Source organism: Apiotrichum porosum, assembly GCF_003942205.1.
Source record: "Apiotrichum porosum strain DSM 27194 chromosome Unknown scaffold_8, whole genome shotgun sequence".
In the NCBI taxonomy this organism is placed as follows: domain Eukaryota; kingdom Fungi; phylum Basidiomycota; class Tremellomycetes; order Trichosporonales; family Trichosporonaceae; genus Apiotrichum; species Apiotrichum porosum.
This window is the reverse complement of record NW_021167115.1, coordinates 497,413-518,932: the sequence shown is the minus strand read 5'-3', so window position 1 is coordinate 518,932 and position 21,520 is coordinate 497,413. Positions and strand designations below refer to the sequence as shown.

At 56.8% G+C, this 21,520-nt stretch overlaps 7 protein-coding genes across 7 annotated transcripts; 4 read left to right on the top strand and 3 right to left on the bottom strand.

The window, feature by feature from the left end:
• Positions 1 to 2,411: 2,411 nt before the first annotated feature.
• Positions 2,412 to 3,717, top strand: EHS24_008966 (uncharacterized protein; the record flags this gene model as incomplete). Its single annotated transcript, XM_028624265.1, has 2 exons — positions 2,412 to 3,286; positions 3,327 to 3,717. The coding sequence occupies 2 exons, from the start codon at positions 2,412 to 2,414 to the stop codon at positions 3,715 to 3,717; spliced, it is 1,266 nt and encodes a 421-aa protein (XP_028475337.1).
• Positions 3,718 to 4,410: 693 nt separating this feature from the next.
• EHS24_008965 (uncharacterized protein) lies at positions 4,411 to 6,370 on the bottom strand (the record flags this gene model as incomplete). Its single annotated transcript, XM_028624264.1, has 6 exons — positions 4,411 to 4,784; positions 4,825 to 5,647; positions 5,694 to 5,831; positions 5,877 to 6,074; positions 6,135 to 6,189; positions 6,234 to 6,370. 6 exons carry the CDS (start codon positions 6,368 to 6,370, stop codon positions 4,411 to 4,413), a joined length of 1,725 nt encoding a protein of 574 aa, XP_028475336.1.
• Positions 6,371 to 7,706: 1,336 nt separating this feature from the next.
• EHS24_008964 (uncharacterized protein) lies at positions 7,707 to 9,704 on the top strand (the record flags this gene model as incomplete). The annotated part of the gene is made up of 6 exons (XM_028624263.1): positions 7,707 to 7,800; positions 7,844 to 8,357; positions 8,425 to 8,551; positions 8,593 to 8,818; positions 8,856 to 9,139; positions 9,192 to 9,704. 6 exons carry the CDS (start codon positions 7,707 to 7,709, stop codon positions 9,702 to 9,704), a joined length of 1,758 nt encoding a protein of 585 aa, XP_028475335.1.
• A 947-nt stretch (positions 9,705 to 10,651) lies between these two features.
• On the top strand, positions 10,652 to 12,662 carry EHS24_008963 (uncharacterized protein; the record flags this gene model as incomplete). The annotated part of the gene is made up of 5 exons (XM_028624262.1): positions 10,652 to 10,742; positions 10,781 to 10,914; positions 10,949 to 11,008; positions 11,153 to 11,263; positions 11,334 to 12,662. The coding sequence occupies 5 exons, from the start codon at positions 10,652 to 10,654 to the stop codon at positions 12,660 to 12,662; spliced, it is 1,725 nt and encodes a 574-aa protein (XP_028475334.1).
• Positions 12,663 to 13,046: 384 nt separating this feature from the next.
• EHS24_008962 (uncharacterized protein) lies at positions 13,047 to 14,754 on the bottom strand (the record flags this gene model as incomplete). Its single annotated transcript, XM_028624261.1, has 6 exons — positions 13,047 to 13,076; positions 13,334 to 13,733; positions 13,794 to 14,389; positions 14,427 to 14,528; positions 14,564 to 14,608; positions 14,734 to 14,754. 6 exons carry the CDS (start codon positions 14,752 to 14,754, stop codon positions 13,047 to 13,049), a joined length of 1,194 nt encoding a protein of 397 aa, XP_028475333.1.
• Positions 14,755 to 18,073: 3,319 nt separating this feature from the next.
• On the top strand, positions 18,074 to 19,424 carry EHS24_008961 (uncharacterized protein; the record flags this gene model as incomplete). Its single annotated transcript, XM_028624260.1, has 5 exons — positions 18,074 to 18,293; positions 18,333 to 18,346; positions 18,385 to 18,642; positions 18,680 to 18,955; positions 18,996 to 19,424. 5 exons carry the CDS (start codon positions 18,074 to 18,076, stop codon positions 19,422 to 19,424), a joined length of 1,197 nt encoding a protein of 398 aa, XP_028475332.1.
• Positions 19,425 to 19,600: 176 nt separating this feature from the next.
• On the bottom strand, positions 19,601 to 21,293 carry EHS24_008960 (uncharacterized protein; the record flags this gene model as incomplete). The annotated part of the gene is made up of 6 exons (XM_028624259.1): positions 19,601 to 19,632; positions 19,691 to 20,096; positions 20,136 to 20,518; positions 20,689 to 20,839; positions 20,899 to 21,067; positions 21,106 to 21,293. The coding sequence occupies 6 exons, from the start codon at positions 21,291 to 21,293 to the stop codon at positions 19,601 to 19,603; spliced, it is 1,329 nt and encodes a 442-aa protein (XP_028475331.1).
• Positions 21,294 to 21,520: the final 227 nt, after the last annotated feature.

Below are 21,520 nucleotides of genomic sequence, written 5' to 3'. Positions count from 1 at the left end.
AAACGCACCTGTCCCAACGGAAGCTACCAGAGATCGGAGAGCTCAACACGACTCCATCCTTTCCTTTTCAGGCGTCTTGCCGTCGCCCGACGATGCAGTCGTTGTTTAACTGGTGACGTTTTCCAACAGGAGATGTGCGTCTTTGGGTTATGGCAAGAAGACGACATGCTCGAAAGAGGTCTTAACATAGAAAAGGAGACGTCCCCCTCCGGCGTCTGACGAAAACTGCGCCGCGTTCCGTCGCGATCGTTGAACTGGGGGTTGAGTCAGTTTGTGTATCCATGCTGTCTCAAGAGTGTCTCTCACCACTGCCATAACACCACTCCGTCGGCGGGCGCGGGCCTTCACGGTATTGCATGGGCCATGTATCTGATCATCCGACCCAGGAGTCGCACACTGGCAGTTGTGGCGAAGGGTTGGCGCACTTGGTGCGGGTTGTCTCATAGGCCAGCGACGCTGGCCTATTCCACCAACGAGCTTTGGCACCTAAAGCGAACATTGGGCGACAATCTGATCCTGATTGTGTGATGAGCAGCCTAGTGAGCATTCATAGTGCGGATCGGGCACCAAGCAGCCAGCGAGGACTGAATGTGTTGCTTGGACGAGGCCTCAAGTCCATTCATCGATTCCCTTGGTGAGCGCGATATTGAAGGACATTTGTGGTTCCGGGCCCATCGAGTTGTTTGTCTCCACTCACCAGTATGAACTGCGGCCTCTTGTTTTTCAGAACCGGCGACGGTAATCGCACAAGCTCCTCTCTCTCTCTCTGCATGGAACAGGTAAGCGACGTAGCTGGCCTGTTGACGGCTGAACCGGGTATCCCCACCGGATGTCCAAGCGTGGTGTGTTCCCACTTGCAACTTGGCCCCTCCCATACCTGGACAACCTCCCGCTGCCCGCATTGCGGGTCATCTTACTGGAAGTCGCATAAGGGTCCTCGATCCCAACCACATAGACTGCCCATCCTCCAGGGCCCGGACGCGTCTGTCAGTAGAACCACCCCTTCTTTGTTCTCGTTATCGGCTGCGCACCGGAGCCTTCTCGTGTCCCTCATGTTTCGCTTGTTCGGACAAGCCATAAGATATCATTTACATCCGAGGCTCCGTCTACAGTTGATCAATCAGTTCTTGTCCCCCTTCGTGACGGGAGAGGCACCCTCACCCACCATGACAACGGTGGCGGGTTAATCAACGCCCGCCCTGACAACAAGGATAAGTCTGCTTGGCGGGGATTACCACCCACCACCCTCTGGTACGACGGTCACGGCGAGACTCGCGGCCTCGCGCGGGCCAGCGCTTCGCGTGGCATGTTGATTTCTTATGGGCTTCCTAGTGATGCGGGACAGGAACGTTGCATCAAACCAGCTTTTATTGAACCACCACGCTGCACGCCAACAACGAGCGGCGCAACCTAACGCCCTGCGTCATGCTCATCAGTCGATAAACATGGATGGAAGGGCGGGTGTATCCATGGGACGGCGAGAAGGCGGTCGACGAGGTGATTCAGAGACAGTTCTACACCTCGCACATGTTTCAATAAGTTGCTGGACGGACGCACGGCACCCAGAACTCAAAGACCTTGTTAACCATGCTGGCTTTTTTTTTCAGTCGAAAGGGTAGCCCACGGGCCACGACATCCGGTTAGCATGTGATTTACATACAGCTCCGGACAACGCTCAGATCTTGAGATCTTCGTACCGCGGCTTGGATGTTTAGCTCAGGTGCACGGGCTCCAATGCTTTCCCGAATCCCGAACGGCGTCGGCACGCAACCTCCGCCAGGGCACACTGCTCGACGCGATCCTTCGTTCCTCGCCATCGCGTCATGCCGTATAGCACTTGCGGAACTGATTCCATGTGGCAACCCTCTGCTCCTATATGCACCAACAGCTGAAATACTACTGAAACTACCATCAGGCCCCGGGTTGCGCTGGACGTTCCAGTATGATACTAAAGAGCCAGATGCCGGCATTCGCTGACACGTTGGAGCGATCTGAGTGGCTCCCTGACCAGTGGAAGCGATGTCACACAAATGAATAATCCATATGGGTTGGGCTGTTGTACGAGACACGCTGTCTCTATGCTACTAGCTCTGAGAAGAGCACCCACACAGGAGAAGCGCAGTATCAGAACGGTGCTCGTGACCAGGTGTCTGTATATGCACGCCATTAAGCGAAGACAAGGTTAGTCGGGTAAGGCACTGTGGCCGTGGTTTTGGTGTTTTCCGCCAAGCGTGACATGGAGCACACCATACAATGCGCCTCATAGGCCGTTTGGGGGTATGTGTGAACACCTTTTCAGACATATATAAACCTCTCTCTTGTCCGCTTCCATGCCCTCCCATCTAACCATCCTTCTCCTTCCTGACAACCCGACGACACTCCTTCTTTCCGACACACTTTTAGTTTGAACAATGAAGTTCGCCTCCTTTGCCGTGGCGGCCACTCTCGCGTCGACCGTCTCGGCGTTCCCTTGGATGGCTGCCGAGCACAACCAACAGCGCCGCGGTATTGCTGCCAACGGTCTGTTTGATAACGCCCAAGTCAACAAGCTTGTCGGCATCGTGAAGAACATGGACCCCGCCAAGCTCTCCAACCTCACGACTCAGCTCAAGGCCGGTATGGACCAGGTCAACGCGCAGATCAAGGCAGCCGGTGTGGAGATCCCCTCGGGCAAGCTTCTCGACAAGGACTGGTCCAGTATCACCCAGCAAGACATTGAGCAGGCTTATGGCCTCCGCCAGGGCAACGCCACAAAGCGAGGTTTGGCCCTCTGGGGTCTTGCTGAAGACGACAAGCACCCCTGGTACGCACCCCGTCCAGGTGACCTCCGTGGTCCCTGCCCCGGTCTCAACACGGCCGCCAACCACGGATACCTTCCTCGCTCGGGTGTAGTTAACCCTCTTGAACTCTTTATCGGCACGTGGGAGGCTCTCTCCCTCTCCCCCGATTTGTGCGCCGTCCTTGCAGCGCTTTCTTTCCTCTTCAAGGGTGACCTCACCACCTTGACTCTTTCGATCGGCACCAAACACGGTCTTGGTTCCGGTCTTGCCGACCACGGCGTTCTCGAGGGCGATGCTTCAGTCACTCGTGATGACCACTACTTTGGAAACGACTATGACGCTGTTCCCAGCAAGGTTGCGCTCCTCCAGCGCGAGATTGACCAGTATGGAAACGGCGAGGTGACTCCCTGGTCGCTCGCCCACTCCCGCAAGCGTGCCTTTGACGACTCGAAGAAGCACAACCCCAACTTTGACTTTAACCCTTGGCGCATGATCGTCGCCTACGCGTGGGTCTCTCAGTGGAAATACCAATACTAACCAAAACAGCGAGTCTGGCTTTGTCATGGAGGCGCTCCGCGGCGACTCGCTCACCTTCAACAACGAGCAGATCGACTGGTGGTTCAACAAGGAGCGCTTCCCTCCCGGATGGAGCCGTCGCGCCGTCCCCATCACCATCCCCGAGCTCCTTTCCTGGGCTGCCCTCATCGAGGCCCTCGACCCCACTATCCCCGGCTGGTCCATCTTCGGCGTCTACACCGGCGACATTACCACGTGGTTCAACATCGCCGGATGGTTCACTTCGCAGACCGGCGCCGAGTCCACCATTGCGGGTGTTGGCTGCTCTATCAGCAGCATCTTCCTTGGATGGTTCCCCACCATGATCTCGAACCTCTTCGTGGAGCTCGGCCTCCCATACATTAACGGCCTTGGCTGCTAAACCATTCACGAGCTGCAGCCTCTGGAATGCGTTTAAACTGAATATTTTCTCTCATTCTGTTGAATTACCGAACCACCTCCCAACGCGGTTCGGTTTTGCCTGGCAACAGGACAATGAAGCACGAATGAAACCTTTATTTTTTGCCCATGTTGCTCAGCTGTCACAATATCGTTGACGGCTTCGGTTCCCTCAGGTGTAGTGCCCTAGAGGCCCACGAATAGCCTGTTAATGCCACCACCGTCAGTTCTCGTGGGGTCAGAGATTCATGAGTACGAACAATGCTTCGGCGCGCCAAAGTTGTGTGCGTTTTGAGTGCCTTAATAAAACAGGGTATGGTGATGCCTTTCGGGACGGGACGTGAAACGTTTTGTATATGCCGATGACACAGACAGGCGGGGCGGGACGTACTGATGGTATTGCACGAGGGGATGTGCTGATGCGTGCTTTTCCGTCCTTGTCAAAGCCACGACACGGCAGTGAATGAAACCGATTTGCAGCCCAATTTATAATGCTCGTGCTGATAAAAGGTTGACGAAGCAGCCAGAAGAACTCGCCTCTTGAAACAATCCCCTCAAATCATGACATAGCACACACATGTAATCCCCCAAGTCCCGGCCACGACACATCCTACATCCTACATATAATCTCGGCTTCCTCCCATTTTTCTCCCTCTTTCACTCTGAAACGTACACCTTAGACCTTGGTGTCATCGATTGCCTGGGGCCGGCTCCTGTTAAGGTCCATGCGGACGTGGTCGGTGAAGTGCTCGCTGACGTCCTCCACAAAGTAGGCAGCGATGATGCCCGGGATACCAAAGCCAAGGGTTGCGAGGTAGACGGCCTTGAAGCACTGGGCGTAGCCCTGGTTCATGCCTTCAACAGCTGAGGCGAGGATCGTCGTCGTCATGCCGGGAAGTGCGGCGGCAGCGGTAGTGTTGGAGTCCATGAGGAGGCCGATGAGAGATGCCACTGTCTCGGACGAGAGGCCATCGTCGGCGACTGCGGCTGCAATGCCGGCAGGAACCTTGGTGGGCACGCGCGCGCCGAAGATCGTGAGGTAGATGCTCACTAAAGGTCAGTTTCAGGTTTATCAATCGCGAGGACCCACCAGCAACGGTACCGCCCAGACTGCGGCTGGCACCAGAGAGACCGGTCGCAATGCCAATGTCCTTGCCGTGTTGCGAGAACTGAACCGAGAGGAAGGAGAGGTTGACAATGATGTGGAACGGGAGATTCGCAATGACCTGGCAAGCGATGGCGCCAACCTTGGTGTGAGAGGTAAGGGCCGCCATGCACGCGACGGCCGTGACCATCACAGTCATCCAGAAGAGCATTTGGCGGTTTGTTGGGCCGAGCTTGGGGATAAAAGGGCCAATGAGGCAGCCGCCAGCGAACACGGCGCATCCCGCAGGGAGACCAAGAAGGCCGACACCGACGAGCGAATCGGTGTACCAGAGGGCACTCTGAATTGGCCACAGGGCAATCATGGAGAAGAACACCGTGCCGGCGACAAAGTGGCAAACGATGGGGAGAGTGAAGGAGCGGGTCTTGCCCTTGAACAGGTGGGGAGGAACGAGTCCGTCATCGCCCATACGCCACTCCCAAGCACAAAAGAGAAGAAGGGTGACGAGGCCAATAACGATGGGGAGGTAGACGTGAATGTTGTTGCCAGGGTATGTTCCGCCGGCCCAGATTACTCCCATCAAGAAAACGGACAGACCTCCACTGAAGAGAGCCATGCCAATAAAATCAAGAGAGGCGAACTGCTGGGCTCGAGTCTTGCCATCTTCCGGAAGGGGAGCAGGAGGACGGTAGAACAGAAGGCAGAGGACAAGGCCGACGCCGCACAAGATCAATCCCAGGCGAAACACCCATTTGTACGTGGTGTGCGCGATGATCATATGCGAGAAGGTGGAGCCAGCGAGATATCCCTGCCGAGTCAGAACAGCACGCAACTCCTTACTGAGGTGAACTTACCGTTGGGGCGATACCCATTTCCAAAAAGGCAATCGCCAACGGGCGGTACTTGTTGGGAACGATCTCACACGCAGCGGCAGTCGCTGTTTGCGCGAGACCGCCAGCTGCGCCAAGGAGAACGATTCCTCCAATGAGCACCTGATATAAGTCAGCACATGCGGGCTGTCGGGGCAAGTTGCCTACCGGGAATGTTGGCGCCCAAGCGCACATGGCGAAGCCCCCCATAGCGAGAACGTTGGAGAACGTGATAATCGCTCCCCTGCCAAAGATGTCGCTCAATCGCCCAGAGATTACGAATGCGACGCAAGTCGACATGAGCCAGCCGGATGAAATCCAGCCTTGAACGGAGGTGGCATCGAACTCAGCGGCAATTTCGGATAGCTGACAATCAGTGATCGGCACACGTTTGTTATGATGTTGAAAGGTTGTGAGACGACGTACAATAGAGGGGGTCATATTGCTACCAACTCCTAATTGACTCCCAAAGGTCAACGTCCTGTGAGTCGTTAGCCCAGCCCTGCAATTCCTGGGGTTACATACAGGGCGATGAGAGCCATAATGGTCTTGGGCCGCAAGGCTTTGCCGTTGTCCTCATCAAAGTCTAACTCATGGTGGCCGTCCTCGAGGTGCTCAACTGCACCGTCTTCCTTCTCTTCGTACACTGAGGGTGGTGACATGGAGCTGGGTGGTGCAATGGAGGTGAGTCGCTAGGATGTCGCCCAAGTTGTCGCTCAGGTGAGTAAAGCGACTACCTCTCGGTGGGTGACTAGTTATAGGACAGTGCGCGCCCCACACTCGGTAGATGGGTCCCCGAGGGGATCCCCAAGCTCTCCACCGGGGCTGTGTGGCGCATTGCCGCCGGTACAGCAGGTTATTGCTACTGCTGACTGGTCGTCCAGGCCGCGTTGGCTACAGCGCACCTTGGAAGCTTACGGGGACTGTGGGCGCCTCGTGACTCAAATGCCAACGGGGCGTTGTGGGGATTCAGTATTCCTACCGTGGAGCACTGAGACCCCCAGTTCGTCGGTGATACCCGTGAAGGTATTTGTCTTTTGACAGCCCTGCGTGGAGATGAGTGACCACGTCGAGTAATGTGGGCAACAACGATTGTCTCCACAATCCTGACGGCGTCGCGGCGTTCAGGCGCTGTCACGTGACCTGATGCACATTGTTGCATTGTCGGCAGTCATACATCGTGCGGCGATCTTTCATGTATGTGAGGCGGCATTTACATCCAATAAGTCCATGCGGGTTATCCGTATGGTTCGTGTTCATAATGGGGGTGGTTATGGGCTATTGTTTTGTTCGTTACCAAATATCACGATGGTCATTGCAGAGCCCGTTCCAGACTGCCCCACATTGAGCTTCTCCACGCTCCGCGGTGACTATGTGGGGCTGTCAATACACCCGTTGCTTGTCCGGTGGCATAGCGCACATCTACACACCCATCTCTTACCCATCTCCGGCTAGGCCAAGTGTAGGGCTAAGCAGGGCAATAAAGGCCTGTGGTCTCCGCAATGGGAGGCGCCACAAAATGGGGGGAGACAAATACAGCAAGCCCATAATATAGCAGGCCCCTCATGGACTGCAATAAGGTCGGAGAGCAGCACCCGCCAATCACCAGGATTGAATCCATAGCAATCCATGTTGTGTATGCCATGCGATGCCACATGTATGGGTCTGCTGTACATTACACCTTGTGCACCTTCTCTCCCAGACGGAACATGCACCAGGCCACGCCAACGCTGGGTCCGGAAACGCACCACTCCTCGGCATGAGATTCCGCGATTCCGAAGGTGGGGACACACTTCCCCACCGTTGCCCTTCCCCGCATCGGCCTCTCCACAGCTTAGGCTGCCCCAGATAGTGGGGCGGGGAACACTCGGTACCCCAGCGGTGACCGCTGAGTGCAAGCAGTGTTACTGGACGTAGCCGGCGCAGCATGTATGTTTAAGAAGAGCCGCTGCTTTGAAGTGGAACTCGTACCCACTTACTTCCCACATCCTTCTGAACATGGCTCCTGCTCGCACACTTCCTCCTCCAGTTCTCATTGTTGGCACCGGTCCGGTCGGCCTCTTCCAGGCGTATGCCCTGGCCAAACTCGACGGTATGTTATATCCTCCCCGAGAAGGTGCGAGCACTCACGTCAGTCCCATCTATTATCATCGGACGTCACAAGGAGCGCCTGGGTGCACCCAAAGCACATGCGCTCAGCCCCCGCTCGCTTGAGATCTGCCGCCAGTTTGGCATCTCAGTGGACGAGATCCGCAAGCACCCCGCTTTCCGCGAGGACGCCAAGTGGGTGCGCTTCTGCACCAACCTGAGCGGTCAGGCGGTGGGCCATCTCCCCTACGAACGCATGTCGCTTGATGTCCTTGACGTGTCCCCCGAGATGCTGCACAACATTGCGCAACCCGACTTCGAGGACATGGTCGACAAGCTCATCGAGAAGGAGCCCCACGTCGACGTCCGCAAGGGCTGGACCTGGATGTCCTGCACTGAGTCGACCCGCGACGGTCAGCCTATCGTTGTCTCGGTTGTACAAAACACGTACACTGGCGAGACCACCACAATCGAGTCGAGTGTTCTCATCGGCTGTGACGGTGCCAACTCACGTGTGCGCAAGAACGTCGGCATCGAGTCCGAGGGCGAGGAGACTGGTAAGTGGACAAGAATGACATAGGGTGGAAACTGACTGTTCAGCTGAGACCATGATGACCATCCACTTTAGCGCCGACTTGCGACCTGTGGTTAAGGAGAATGTCGGCATGCTGCACTGGATCATGGACCCCGAGGCTCGTGGGTTTATCATTGCCTACGACCTGAGCGGCAACCAGGTCCTCATCCACAACTTTGACGTGAGCGAAACCGGAACAATGCCAATCTAACTTTGCCCCAGTCCAACTACCACCCGCTCGAGTCCTTTACCGATGAGAAGTGTCTCAAGATTGTCAAGGCTGCCATCGGTGACGATGCGGTGCCTGTCAAGCTGCACAGCACACTTCCGTGGATTCTTCGCCGCCAGGTCGCCAACGAGTACTACCGCGGTCGCGTGATGCTCGCCGGTGACTCCGCCCACTCGTTCCCTCCCACCGGTGGTCTTGGACTCAACTCGGGTCTCGGCGGTGAGTCTTTTCGCACCCGGGCAGCGCTGACAACTAGACGCCCACAACCTCGCCTTCAAGATTGCTGCCGTCCACCATGGCTGGGCCAGCCTCCCGACCGTTCTCGCCTCGTATGACGAGGAGCGTCGGCCAGTGGCACTCCGCAACTCGACCCAGAGTGTCATCAACGGCGTGAAGATCTTCGCCCTACTGAAGGCGCTCAAGAACACGGGCCCTGACCCTGTCGTGGCTCGTCGCGAGATGATGGAGGCGCTGGCAAACCCCGAGCAGGCTGCTCTCATTTCCAAGCTCATCGAGGGACAGGTCGAACACTTTGACAACGTGAGTTTTCTGCCGTGTCCGCAAAGTGGCAGCGCTGACGCCTCTCGTTCAGCTGATGCTCCACATTGGGTACGTGTACGAACCCAACTGGAACCCCGCCAATGCCACCGACTTTGTGCCAGCATACCGCAAGGGAGCTCGCCTCGCGCACGCATGGATCAAGCCGGCGACCAACTGTGTCGAGAGCCTCCCAGAGGTCGACCTGTCATACCTTGCTGGCGACCTTGCCGAGGACAAGGTTGCCCAGTGGAACTACAGCACGCTGGACCTGGTTCCCGCTGCGTCTTACGCACTCCTGTACGCCAAGGACACCGCATGGGCAAGCAAGGCTGCCGACCTCAAGGCCCAGCTGGCGGCGCGCCATATCCCTGTGGTTCTCGTCGAGCACGGCGTGGACTTTGAGTTTGTGGACGCCGCTGCTGGCCAGGCATGGCTCGACGGGTTTGGCCTGGACAAGGGCAATGCCATCCTCGTCCGTCCAGACCAGCACATTGCGGTTGTCACCGACGCCGCTCAGCCTGTCGACGAGCTTGTTAAGGAGGCCCTCGCTACCCTCCAGGTCTGATACAAGTATAAGGGGAAGACGTCGTAACGCCGCTGGAAAGGCCAACGACCGATGTCGACGAGGTCCGTGTTGTATTTGAAAGCTTTGTTTGCATGCAGTCAATGTCGCGGCATACGTCGCTTCCAACTGCGACAGGATATGCCAGCTGGTAGACTGCACAGCTCAGCTGGCGGGACAGATGCTGCGCTGGCTTTGGCCGTAGACTGAAATCGAGCTGTGTTAGCACTTATGTCCGTGCTCATAGACTGCAGTGCAGCGGTGAAGGCCAGTCAAGTGAGCACCCCTGCGACCACCCAATTTCTGACCGAAGTCTGGCTGTGAGGTAGAGCGCGGGCATGCTTGTGCTGCTCCTCACCCTGAGCGTTTGAGTGGACGCAGGGGCGGACAATACATGGGAGTCCAACTTAGGCTAGGAAGCAGGGCAATAACAATGGATGAACAGCTCGGTTGTCCACTCGCCCTCAACTTCCACCCCTTTTCAAGACGCCGTGACATTGATATAGCCCAGTCAGTAGAGAGGTTACGTGAATGCATAGAAGGTTGACAGGGTTCGTGTCCCAGTGCATCACCGGGCCCTCAGAAGAGTGACCAACTGTCACTGAGAATTGCTGGAGGAGTGTACCGGGTGGAAACGGATCGGACAAACCACGCGGCCACGGGGGCGACCACGCAAAGTATGGAAGCGTCATGAGGCCGGTGTGTTCCGTCAGCCATAGCGTACCCCCATGGGCCAAGATTCCAGCAACATTCGGTTACAAGTTAGAGGATGAGCGCCGCAGGAAGTGTCATGCTTGAAGGTCTGTGCGTAAAAACAATGCGCAGCTCACCGCTCCGCCGACAAGTAATAACACCGACGAAGAACGTTATAAGACTACGAGTTCCATCCTGGTCATGTCTGCCCTACGCTGTCGTTCACCGTCTCTAGCTAGTGCTGTCCTAAACCAACAATGCCCGCCTACCAGCAACCTCTCCCAGTGCTCATCGTCGGTAACGGTCCCGTTGGTCTGCTTCTGGCCTACGCATTGCTAAAGCAGGATGGTACGTACATGGCAAATGGCTGGCGCTGACCACTCTAGTTCCCGTCATCGTGGTCACCCGTCACCTCCGTCGCCTCGGTGTGCCAAAGGCACACGCTCTGTCGCCACGCTCGCTCGAAGTTGTGCGCCAGCTCGGTCTACCCAAAACTGCCAGCCCATCGCCGCGACTCCATGTACGTCCGTTTCGTCACCAACCTCGCTGGCCAGCAAGTTGGCGCACTGCCCTATGAGCGTATGACGCTCGACGTGCTCGAAGCTAGTCCAGAGGTACGTCTATTGTTCTTCCCCGGTCCACGGTACCCGGCGTCTAGGAGCTGCACACTGCTCCTGAGCTCTGAAGGGCCGACGTCAGCTTGTCCAGGAATGTCGCCGCTGGTCGTGTCGTCTTTGTCGTGGCTGACCCCATTGCAGATGGTTCACAACGTCGCGCAGCCGGACCTTGAGTGCATCATCGAGTGCATGATGGAGCGCGATTTCAACGTCGACTATCGCAAGGGCTGGACATGGATCTCTCATGAAGAGGTACGCTTTGAAAAACAGTGGCCAGCGCGGAGGTCGCCGCCAAAGGGGAGGGGCTGACGCCACCACGCAGGTCCAACAGGGACCAAACACGATTTGTGTCTCCACCGTCGAGGACACGTTCACTGGCGAGGAGATGAAGATCGAATCCAGCTTGGTTATCGCGTGCGACGGTGCCAACTCGCGTGTCCGCAAGTCGGTCGGCATCCAGTCCGAAGGCGAGGAGACGGCCGACACGATGATGACAATCCACTTCAACGCCGATCTCCGTCGTGTCGTTGGCAAAAACACTGGAATGCTTCACTGGATTCTCGACCCAGAGGCACGTGGCTTTATCATCGCATACGACATTGAGGAGAACCACGTCCTGATCCACAACATTGACCCGGAACGCGACCCGATCGCGTCCTTTGATCCAAACAGATGCATGGACATTGTCAAGGCCGCGATTGGCAAGGACATACCCATCGATTTCCAGTGCTCAATGCCATGGGTCCTGCGTCGCAAGGTGGCCAGCCAGTATTTCAAGGGACGTGTCGTGCTGGCGGGAGACTCGGCACACTCGTTCCCGCCGACTGGCGGGCTCGGCCTCAACTCGGGTATCAGCGACGCCCACTGCTTGGCATATAAGATTTCGTCCTGGTATCACGGATATGCCAACCTCAAAACCATGTTGAACGCGTACGAGATGGAACGCCGCCCTGTCGCCATCCGAAATGCCATACAGTCGGTCAAGAACGGCCGCAAGATCTTTGATCTCCTCAAAGCCATCCGCAACACCGACCCCGACCCCGTCATTGCCCGTCGTGAGATGATGGCAGCCCTTAGGGACCCTAGACAGTTGGCCAAAATCCAGCAAATGATTGCCGACCAGGCCGAGCACTTTGACAACCTCAACCGTCATCTCGGGTACGTGTACGACCCAGCATGGCGCCCGTCTTCCGGTAACATCTATGTTCCCCTATACCGTCGCGGTGCGCGGCTAGTCCACGCTTGGATCAAGCCCCGCACCGCCTGTGTCAATGAGCTCCGCCCCGTTGACCTATCATATCTCGAAGGCGACCTCAGCCGCGACAAGATGGCGGCCTGGCAGTATTCTATACTCGACGTGGTCCCTACCACTGGATACTTGCTCGTGTTCCAGGGTTCCAACTGGGCATTGCGGGCCAGGCAGCTCCAGGTCTTCTTTGGTGGTTGCCGCATCCCCCTGTATACCGCCGAGATCGGCAAGGACTTTGAGTTTGTCGACAAGGTCCGCGCCAAGGTCTGGCTGCACGGTTATGGCTTTGACAATGGCAACGCCCTCCTCATTCGTCCTGATCAGCACATTGAGTCCATTCTTCCCGAGAGACTGCAAATGCAGACTGTTCTCGACGGCGTTCTTTACTCGCTCGGTATTTAGTCTGTATTTTCTTAGATATTTTTAGGCGCTCATGTTGTAGATCAGATAAACTTCGTTGTACCACCAGTATACGACCTCACATGAACTCAAAAGCGGTCCATGATGCTCAACAGTGCCAGGGTATACGTCAAGCTCCCCATATCACATTGCCGCTCATCACGTTCCCGGTCATCAAACTCCTCGAGCCATCGGCGAATTCCGAACGGCCTCACTTCTCTCAAATCTGCTGCCCAGGTGCGCAACTGCCATCTCTACCACCTCTACATACCGGCGCACCTATGCGCTCCTGGTGCAGGTCTGAGGGTAACGCCAAATGTCGGCGTAGGCGCATGGGTTTCTGCTTGGATGAGAATGGCAAGGGGCACATTCCTTGTGCCACCATACTCACGCCCAGAAGCCCACGAGGACCGGGAACTGAAGGGTGTGCAGTGTGAAGCACAAGCCCCTTACGAGCGATGACGCAGACCGAGACGGCTGTCAACAGCATTGGTATTGCATGTTTATAGCAAGTTTTGATACACACAGCAGTTGGTACAGAAACGTTACAAAACGCGTGACTGGATCTCATGGGCAAAGCCAGTGCTTCGTGGCCACACGTGACCAAAGACGCTCAACCCGGTTGTGAGGGCGTACAACTCGTGCGTCCCAAGCTCCATCCCATTCACGCTCACGGTGCCGCTGTTCTCCACAAAGGACGCCCACTGGTCGGAGCTCAACACTCTGGCGCCTGCAGCGTCACTACGTATGGTGCCCTGGCGAATTCCGGATGTCGCGGCGTCTGCGCCACGGCCGTCTGGTCCCCCCGGCCCGGGACGGCTGACCAATCCAGTGGTCCCTAGCAAGGCCCAGTCCGTCGGCTCCTCAAGACGGACGGCAGTGGCGTTCGGTGACCCGAGCGCAGTACTGGCCAGGTGGCGGAGGAAGACCTTTGCAGCATCATAGAGGGACACCGGCAGGCTGAAATGAGGCATGTCGGCGGCGGCGATGGGAAGGCGGGCGGCCACAAGGCGGATGGCGTTGGCGTGCAAGAGTGCACGGCGCCCACAGGGAAGACTGAACCAGTCTGCGTGACTTGAGGTGGGCGTCCGCATATGTACTGCCCGGCAAGCTTTGATACACACCACATGCCACCGAGCGCCGAGAACAAGGGTGTTTGGCGCATCATCAAGGTAGAGCTGGTAGAAACGGTCCAAGGCTCGCGCAATGTCCGGCATCTCCACGCATCCGACTGGCAGTGAAGATAGCGCCTGGCTTTCCTCCAAGTCCATGATGAGGGAGTGCAGGCCCTCGAGCACGGTTTGGGCGGTGAAAGGTGACGATGGCGGAAGTTGGATCACACGCTCATCTGGACAGAAGAGATCGCGGTAGACATCAGCAATAGTCGTGCTGGTGCTACTGGATCGATACTGGGTGCGCCAAGACGCGGCCGTTGAGGCCATGAAGAGGTGGTCATCGGCTGCCACGAGGAAGGGGTTGAGCATGTGCTTGGTCGAGGTTCCGCTGTCGCCCATTGACATTAACAGGCCGTCGATAATGTAGTGTGCGAGCAGAGCGCGCTTTTGTGTTTCCCGGGCAGCCCATTGCGCCCATGCCCGCTCCGTTTCGACCTCGTTGACACCGGAAGGAAGCGGTCGCTCCCTTAGGTCAAGGTCAAAGATGCCAGCCAGCTTGGCCCATCGGAACCCATTGCCGTGAAAGACATGAGCAGTGCTTTCGAGGTCGGGGTGCTGATGTCAACTCAAGTTGGACCCCAAAATGACTCACCCCTGACATCATTGCAAATATCTGGCCAAGAGCTGAGGTGAGGATGAGTTGGGTGCCACGGCATTCGTCGTAGGGGCCTTGGATCTCGATGAGCTTGTCCCACTAGACGTCAGTAACAATCACAGCTATGTCCTTACATTTCCTGCCACTCCTTTGTGCACGAGTCGCCACAGAGCGACGCCCTGGGGGTATCAGCAGGTTATTCTTGCTTTCCAAGTCCTACCTTTTGACGGTCATCCGGGCTGTGCAGACAGAGGGATCCTATCGCTATCATGTTCAGCAGCAAGGGTGCACATGTCGTGCGCACGTTGAAGGTCGGCTGGTGCATAATGGGAAAGACGGGCGTGAACTTTTTCCAGAACATGTGCAAGCACAAGTCGAGCCAGTGAGACGACAAAGGAGACACGTCGTTTGTTACTCGAGTGGACTATCATCAGCTCACTTTCCTTGGTCTTAATCACTCACCAAGTCAGATATCATCAACCTTGCCTCGTTCACGGCTTGCTGGCTACGCGCGACCGGCGCTGGGGAGCGCTCGTTTGATGCTCTGAAACGCTCAGCGCTAGCCATCGGGTTTGCGCGTGAGTACATCCATGACGTGGTCTGTGAATCGTTTTGCTCTAACGACGGCTCGCGCTGGGTGCTCGATTCTCTCCGTGAGAACTCTGACTCGGTGCGGGGTAAGGAATGGTCCGGGTGATGCGACTCGGATATCGGGGGCCGGTTGGAGAACAGGTCAGTACCTAGGCCGAGGATATCAAGAAAGTCGGGAGACGCTCGGAGGCTTGTCGATCCTGGCAGCAGGTCGCACGATAGCAGTTGCCACAGATCGACATCATCGTTTGGAATGTTTGCTGCGAGCGGAACGGTGTTGGTGGGCAGCTGCACGCCACCCAGGCCGAACGGTTCAAACCCACTCCCCGAGGATGGTGGCATGGACTCGTTGACAACTTCTCGCTGTCGCAGGGCATCGGGGTCACTGTGGTTAGCGTGTGTAGTCCAAACCCACTCACGAGAACATGGATGGCGTGTGCACTGTTCCGGGCAGCGAGTGACCATCGCTGGGTGTGCCTCGCTCAGCAGAGATTGGGTGTCCTCGTTCGGGTGGTGACTGAAGTGGCGTCATGGGTTCGACACTGCTTGACCGCTGTGGGCTGCGAACATCGGCAGGAGCGATAAACGGCGACTCGGAGACACGCTGATGCAGTCGAAGGTGTCGCGCTAGAGAATCCTGGCGCGAGAACCGACGATGACAGACTCGGCACTCGTAGGGCTGGGACTTGGTGTCTATTGGTGGTCAGATGTCAAACCAATGTGTACGGTGTGCGGTTGCCGCAGCGCCTGCTCCAAAAGGACATACGGCTACGTTCATGACGCTGCCGGTCAGTAACCAGTCCCTTGTGGTTGGTGGATCGGTGACTCACGATCAGATGTTCGGCCTTGCCAAACGTCCGTTCACAGTGGGAGCATTCTAGTTTGAGACGCTGTCTCGGGGTCTCGGCTTCATCAGGCAGAGGTGAGCGGTGCATGTCTTCCCGCAGCAAAGTGCTGTCGGATGTGTGGTGTGTGCGACGATGGATAAGGCTAGAGGTGGGCGATGGTGTGGAGAAGGCAAGTGGAGAGTAGAGTGGTGTGGAGCCATTTGGCGACTAAATGTGGGGATATGGGCGATCAGGATCCGTCAGCCCCACCAGGGCCACACCGGCCACACCAGCAGGCGGGCCAGCGGGCAGCCGGGATTATACGCGGCTGTTGGTTCCATTTTTGGGTCTTTTTCACCGGCCGTCTGGCCTCAGCAGGCCAGCGGGCCACACGAATGTCTGCAGCCCAAAACCCTCTCTGTACAAAAGTGTGGTGACCAACAACGCCGCAAAGTTGTAGTGAGGCTTTAGGGGCAGCACAAGTCAGTATTTTCTTTTCCAAAAACAAAACGAAACAGAAAACTCTGCAACTTGTGCGGGGCTCGAATCCACCACAGCTGTAAAGGAAAGGTCCGTACTGTCCGCGGCAACTCCTCAGTCGCACAGAATCAATGGGCTCGCCGGCAGAACATGACTGAAAGTTGAACGTCGTCTGTGTACTGGCGGTTTTGGAAACATCGGTTCTGAGCGTATAACCAGCGTGAATAGTGAATGAACTCTAGACAACAGATGGCCGCACAGCTGTGCGACTTTCTCCAAGCGGCCCACTAGTGTGTGACGGGCCCGACGCCGGCCGGCCGGGATTTCCGACCGACTTCATCTGCACGGAAGTGTGCTCAGAAGTGCGGACAGCTGTGTCTACACTTTGCAGTGCGTGGCTCGTGCCCTGTCACTTCTGCACAGATCATAGCATCGATGGTGTGGACAGCCACTAGTCCAAGCCCAGACCTCCGGGGCTGCACGGCCCGCAACCCCAACGAACGTGCCAAGAAGATTGCAGCCCGACGGCCGACGGTCAGCTGGTCCAAGTTGACACGACACGCCTTGGAAAGCTGACCTCAAGTGGCCCGAGTGGGTTTTAGATGTGTTGGGGCGAGACCCGGGCCGTTGACCCGCCAAAGTTAGAAGCTAACCACTACGAGGTGTGGGTTCGGACGATGTAAACAAGGTCGAGCCACCAACTCATGTCTTGAACTCTCGTCGAAGACGCGGCCGTATTGTGCGTAACTCAAGCTGCGGTCGATCTAGCAGCGAATGGCTTGATGGAATGCGACGGCCCGGGGTAAAACTGTGGAGGTGGCGTAAGGGTTGTGCTCAATGACAGCCAACCAAAAGAAATCCTCGCGTACCGACGTCAGAGCGTTCAGGTCCACGGAACAACACCGGAATTAACATGCAGATTCCAGCATGGGACATAGGGGGAGGCAACGAGGGAGTGTGGTTATTATTGCATGGGCTGAAACTGGCCAAACGACCCTCGACGGCCGAAACGGTGCGAGCATCGCCCACTTGCTCGCGTTTATCCTGTGATCCAAAGCGAACCTTGGTCAGCCTTCATGTGTTATCAGCAAGTCCTTTACGGGGGTCTAGGTCGTCCAACACTAGCAAACGACATGGCATTGCCCACAGTAAACACCGTGCACCGTACCGCTCAACAGTAGGTGTGGTCATTCCCGACGCCTGGTTCCTGCCGATAATCCTGAAAAATCAGCCAAAAATCCCTACGCAGCCCCCATGTTTCACAGATCACAGTCAGGCACAAGTCGGACCGAGAGCAAGACGCGCACGCCCAGCACGCCCAGTTTCTCAACCCAGCAATGCACGATTATATGCTTGTAGATTACACGTGATGCGCTTCACTTCGCGCCGTGTGCGAGACCTTGTGGCTTGACGCACGAGGGGCCGCCGGACCGGTCAGCCTGGAACGCCAACCTCGACAGCCCGGAAGCCTGGAAAAGAACACGCAGCCGCTTGGCTCTGTGGACGAGAACTCTCAGGTCATGGGGCTCGAGCGTACCTTCAACCGGCCCGTCGGCCCCCGTCTTTGTGACGAACACTGCAGTCAGAGAGGGTACTGAAACGTCCACTGTGCAGGGACCTCAGCGCATTGAACACTGTTGAAAGCAACTCGGGAGAGGTATATATACACCATCGAAATGGCACATCGGCTTTTTCTCCATCAACTTCACACTCTCTCCCCACCTTCCTTACATCTACGAGCCTACAATGCTCCTCCACGGTCTTCTCGCTGTCCTCGCCGCCACGGGCGCCATGGCTCACCCCAAGGTTGTCGACGGTCGCCTCGAGCAGCGCGGTCTTGAGGACCGCGCTGTTGTTGAGGAGCGCGAGCTTGCTACCCGCGCCTCCACCGCCACCGCCTGCTCGTACACCATTACCAGCTACTCGACTGTCGCCAGCGGTGTCGCCTCGAAGTGCAACAACCTTGGTGAGCATACCTGTGTTCGGTAGTAGCTAACGTGCACAGTCCTCAAGGCCTTTGTAAGATCGCCGCTGGTATTGCAATTGCTGACTTTCAGACCGTTCCCGCTGGTAAGGCTCTCGACCTCTCCGGCCTTGCCACCAACACCAACGTCAACATGAAGGGTGACATTACCTTCGCCTCGGGTACCAACTGGGCTGGTCCTCTCTTCGTTATCAAGGGTACCAACGTCAACTTCCAGGGCAACGGCTACACCTTCAACGGTAACGGCCAGGACTACTGGGACACCAAGGGCAGCAACGGCGGTGTGACCAAGCCCAAGATGGCCAAGATCTCCAACTCGGGTTCTTTCAGGGTGGGTACCACATGTTTCGATCTCGGCTGACGAAAAGAACGCCATCTTCCTCAACACCCCTGTCCAGGCTATCTCGGTCGGCGCTACCTCGCCCCTCACCATTGCCGGTGTCACCATTGACAACCGCGCTGGTAACACTCTCTCTGGCGGCAGCGCCCTTGGCCACAACACCGACTGCTTTGACGTTTCAGCCTCGAACGTTCTCATTGACAGCAACAAGTGCTACAACCAGGACGACTGCCTTGCTATCAACAAGGGCACCAACATCACCTTCAGCAACAACTACTGCAACGGTGGTCACGGTATCTCTATTGTGAGTACCGGGTCAACCACATTTGCTGACTCTCTTTTAGGGTTCTATCCAGAGCGACGTCGTTGTCAAGACCGTCGTCATCAAGGGCAACGCCATTGTCAACAACACCAACGCTCTCCGCATCAAGACCGTCTACGGCGCCACTAACGCCTCGGTTACCGACGTCACCTACAAGGGCAACGCTGCCTCGGGCACCACCACTTACGGTGTCGACATCCAGCAGGACTACGAGAACGGCTCGCCTACCGGCACTGCCACCAGCGGTGTTAAGATCAAGAACGTCGTCTTCAGCGGCACCAACAAGATCGGCATGGCCTCGAGCGGCAAGCAGGCCTACGTCCTCTGTGGCTCCGGCACCTGCACTGGCTTCGACTTCACTGGTCTCTGCTTCACCGGCGGCTCCAAGGGCTCCGTCAGCGGCGTCTCTTCCATCACGGGATTCACCCTTGGTTCGCAGACTTGCAGCTAAGGAGTGACCTTGGCGACAACATGGTGCAGCAAAGGAATGACCAGTGGTCATCCCGAGTTGGCGCCGGCCAAATCCGCTCTTTATAGCAGTTATATCTAGTATGCAGCTCCTTAGTAGCGCCTGTGTGCTGCACGGTTTTGCAATGTATCAGTGTACAAACTCTAATCCATGGCGAACTATGCCGCAGCTTCAAATTGTATGATCAGTTCTGCGATGGACGGGTCAGGAATACTATTCTGTATTTTTAGTTTTGTTTTCGAACCCACCATGGAAAAACTTGACGGTTTCGATGTGTGACGTCAGCTTGATGCGCTCATTAACAGTGTGGGCGCCTAGACGTGTGCCCAGACGCGCTGGTGTCCAGCGTATGATATTTGTCGAGACGTTCCAATAGTGCTTGGTGTCCGTGTTGGCCACTGAGAGGGAGGGTGCAACGATCGTGTTGTCGCCAAATGCGGACTTCACCGCTGAGGCGTAGAGCTGAAACTGTGGCGTGTGCCAGGGGGTAATGGGGCTGGGTTCCGTGTTTCCGAGCAGCTCCAGATAGACCGTTCCCTGTGTGCCGTTGCACAGCTCGTCGCCAAACGAGTTCATTGACAGGTCGTAACGGCGTGCGACAGGGATAAGTGTTTCGGCGACCCGATCGGTATGGTCCCGGACGGACATTGTGGTCTGCAAGGTGAGCCACGATCGAACCATCTTCAACCTTACCTCGATACGCGAGTTGAAGACCACACCGGCTTCTTCGGGGAGTGCATTGTTCTTGACGCCGCCATGGACCACTGTCGCGGCCTTGCTGGTCTGCAGAATGAAACGTGACCGGACCCCAAGGTCTGCGACCTGCGCAGCAATGTCGTCGACAACATCCTTCTCGAGCGCGGAATGCAGCCACCTGGGAACGTTCCGACTCCCATACAGGTCGAGACAGTGCAGGTAGCCATAGTATGGGTTGGTCTTAGTCAGGGCTGGCGAATAGATGTCGGCATCCTCGAGCGCCGAGATGAAGCGTGCAAGGTACCCGATGGACGTGTGAGGTCCCGGGACAGACGAGTGACCGCCAAAGCTCTCGACACGGATGGCAACGTCGGCGTAACCTATGGTAAGTAGGTACCGTTGGGTCAAGACTCACCCTTCTCGGCCAAGGCCGGCAGCGCCATCAGTGGTCCGTACTTGGAATCGAGGCCCATGCCGCCCTCGTCAAAGATTGCGTCTACGCCATGTATGCCGTAGCGCTCTTGGAGGAGAAGTGCAATGCGTGTCGCACCGTACTTTCCACGCGCTTCCTCGTCCTGTCCATAGGCAAGGAGGAGAGTGCGCCTGGGCTTGAACCCGCCTTCGAGCAGGTGCTCGAGAGCAGAGAGCTGTCCCAGGAGGTTAGACTTGCAGTCTGATGAGCCGCGTCCCCAGATCCATTCCTAGATGTCAGTTGGAAACATGACGGTAAGATAGCGGACTCTATCAACGACGTGCTCACGCCATCGTAGTGACCCTCGAATGGCGGGTACTTCCAGCGATCAAGCGCGGTCGACGCGGCCACAACATCGAGGTGGGCAGCAAGCATCAGTGGCTTGGCGTCCGAGGTTCCCTCCAGTGTGAACAGCAGCGAGTAACCGCCAACAACTTGGAGCTTGGCATGTTTATGGCTTAAAGTCAGCTGGACTTTAGTATGTCAACAACTTACACCAAAGGGTACGTTTCGCGCAGGAAGTTGTGGAACGGCGGAAACGTGTCCCAACGGGGATCGCGGTCCGCCATGTCCTCCGGCTCGGGCTCCCCAAAGTCGTCGTAGGCAACCGTTGCGTGGGCAATGGCACCAAACAGCCGCTCGAGGCTGAGGTTTGCGAACAACGGGGTATCGTAGTAGGCCATGGCCGGTGAAGGTGGGACATACTCCGGCTGCGGACACCACCGATCCGACACGTTAAGGGAGTCGAATGGGGCTTGTGTAAAGGCTGCTGCGCACAGCGCGAGCCCTCCGAGAGCGACTGTGACGGCCGCAACGCGCATATCAGGTAGTGGAGTGGTGGATGGTGATAATGCAAGTGACGCCATCGGGCGAGACTCTCGGTCATCTCAATGTGCGGGAAATAGACACC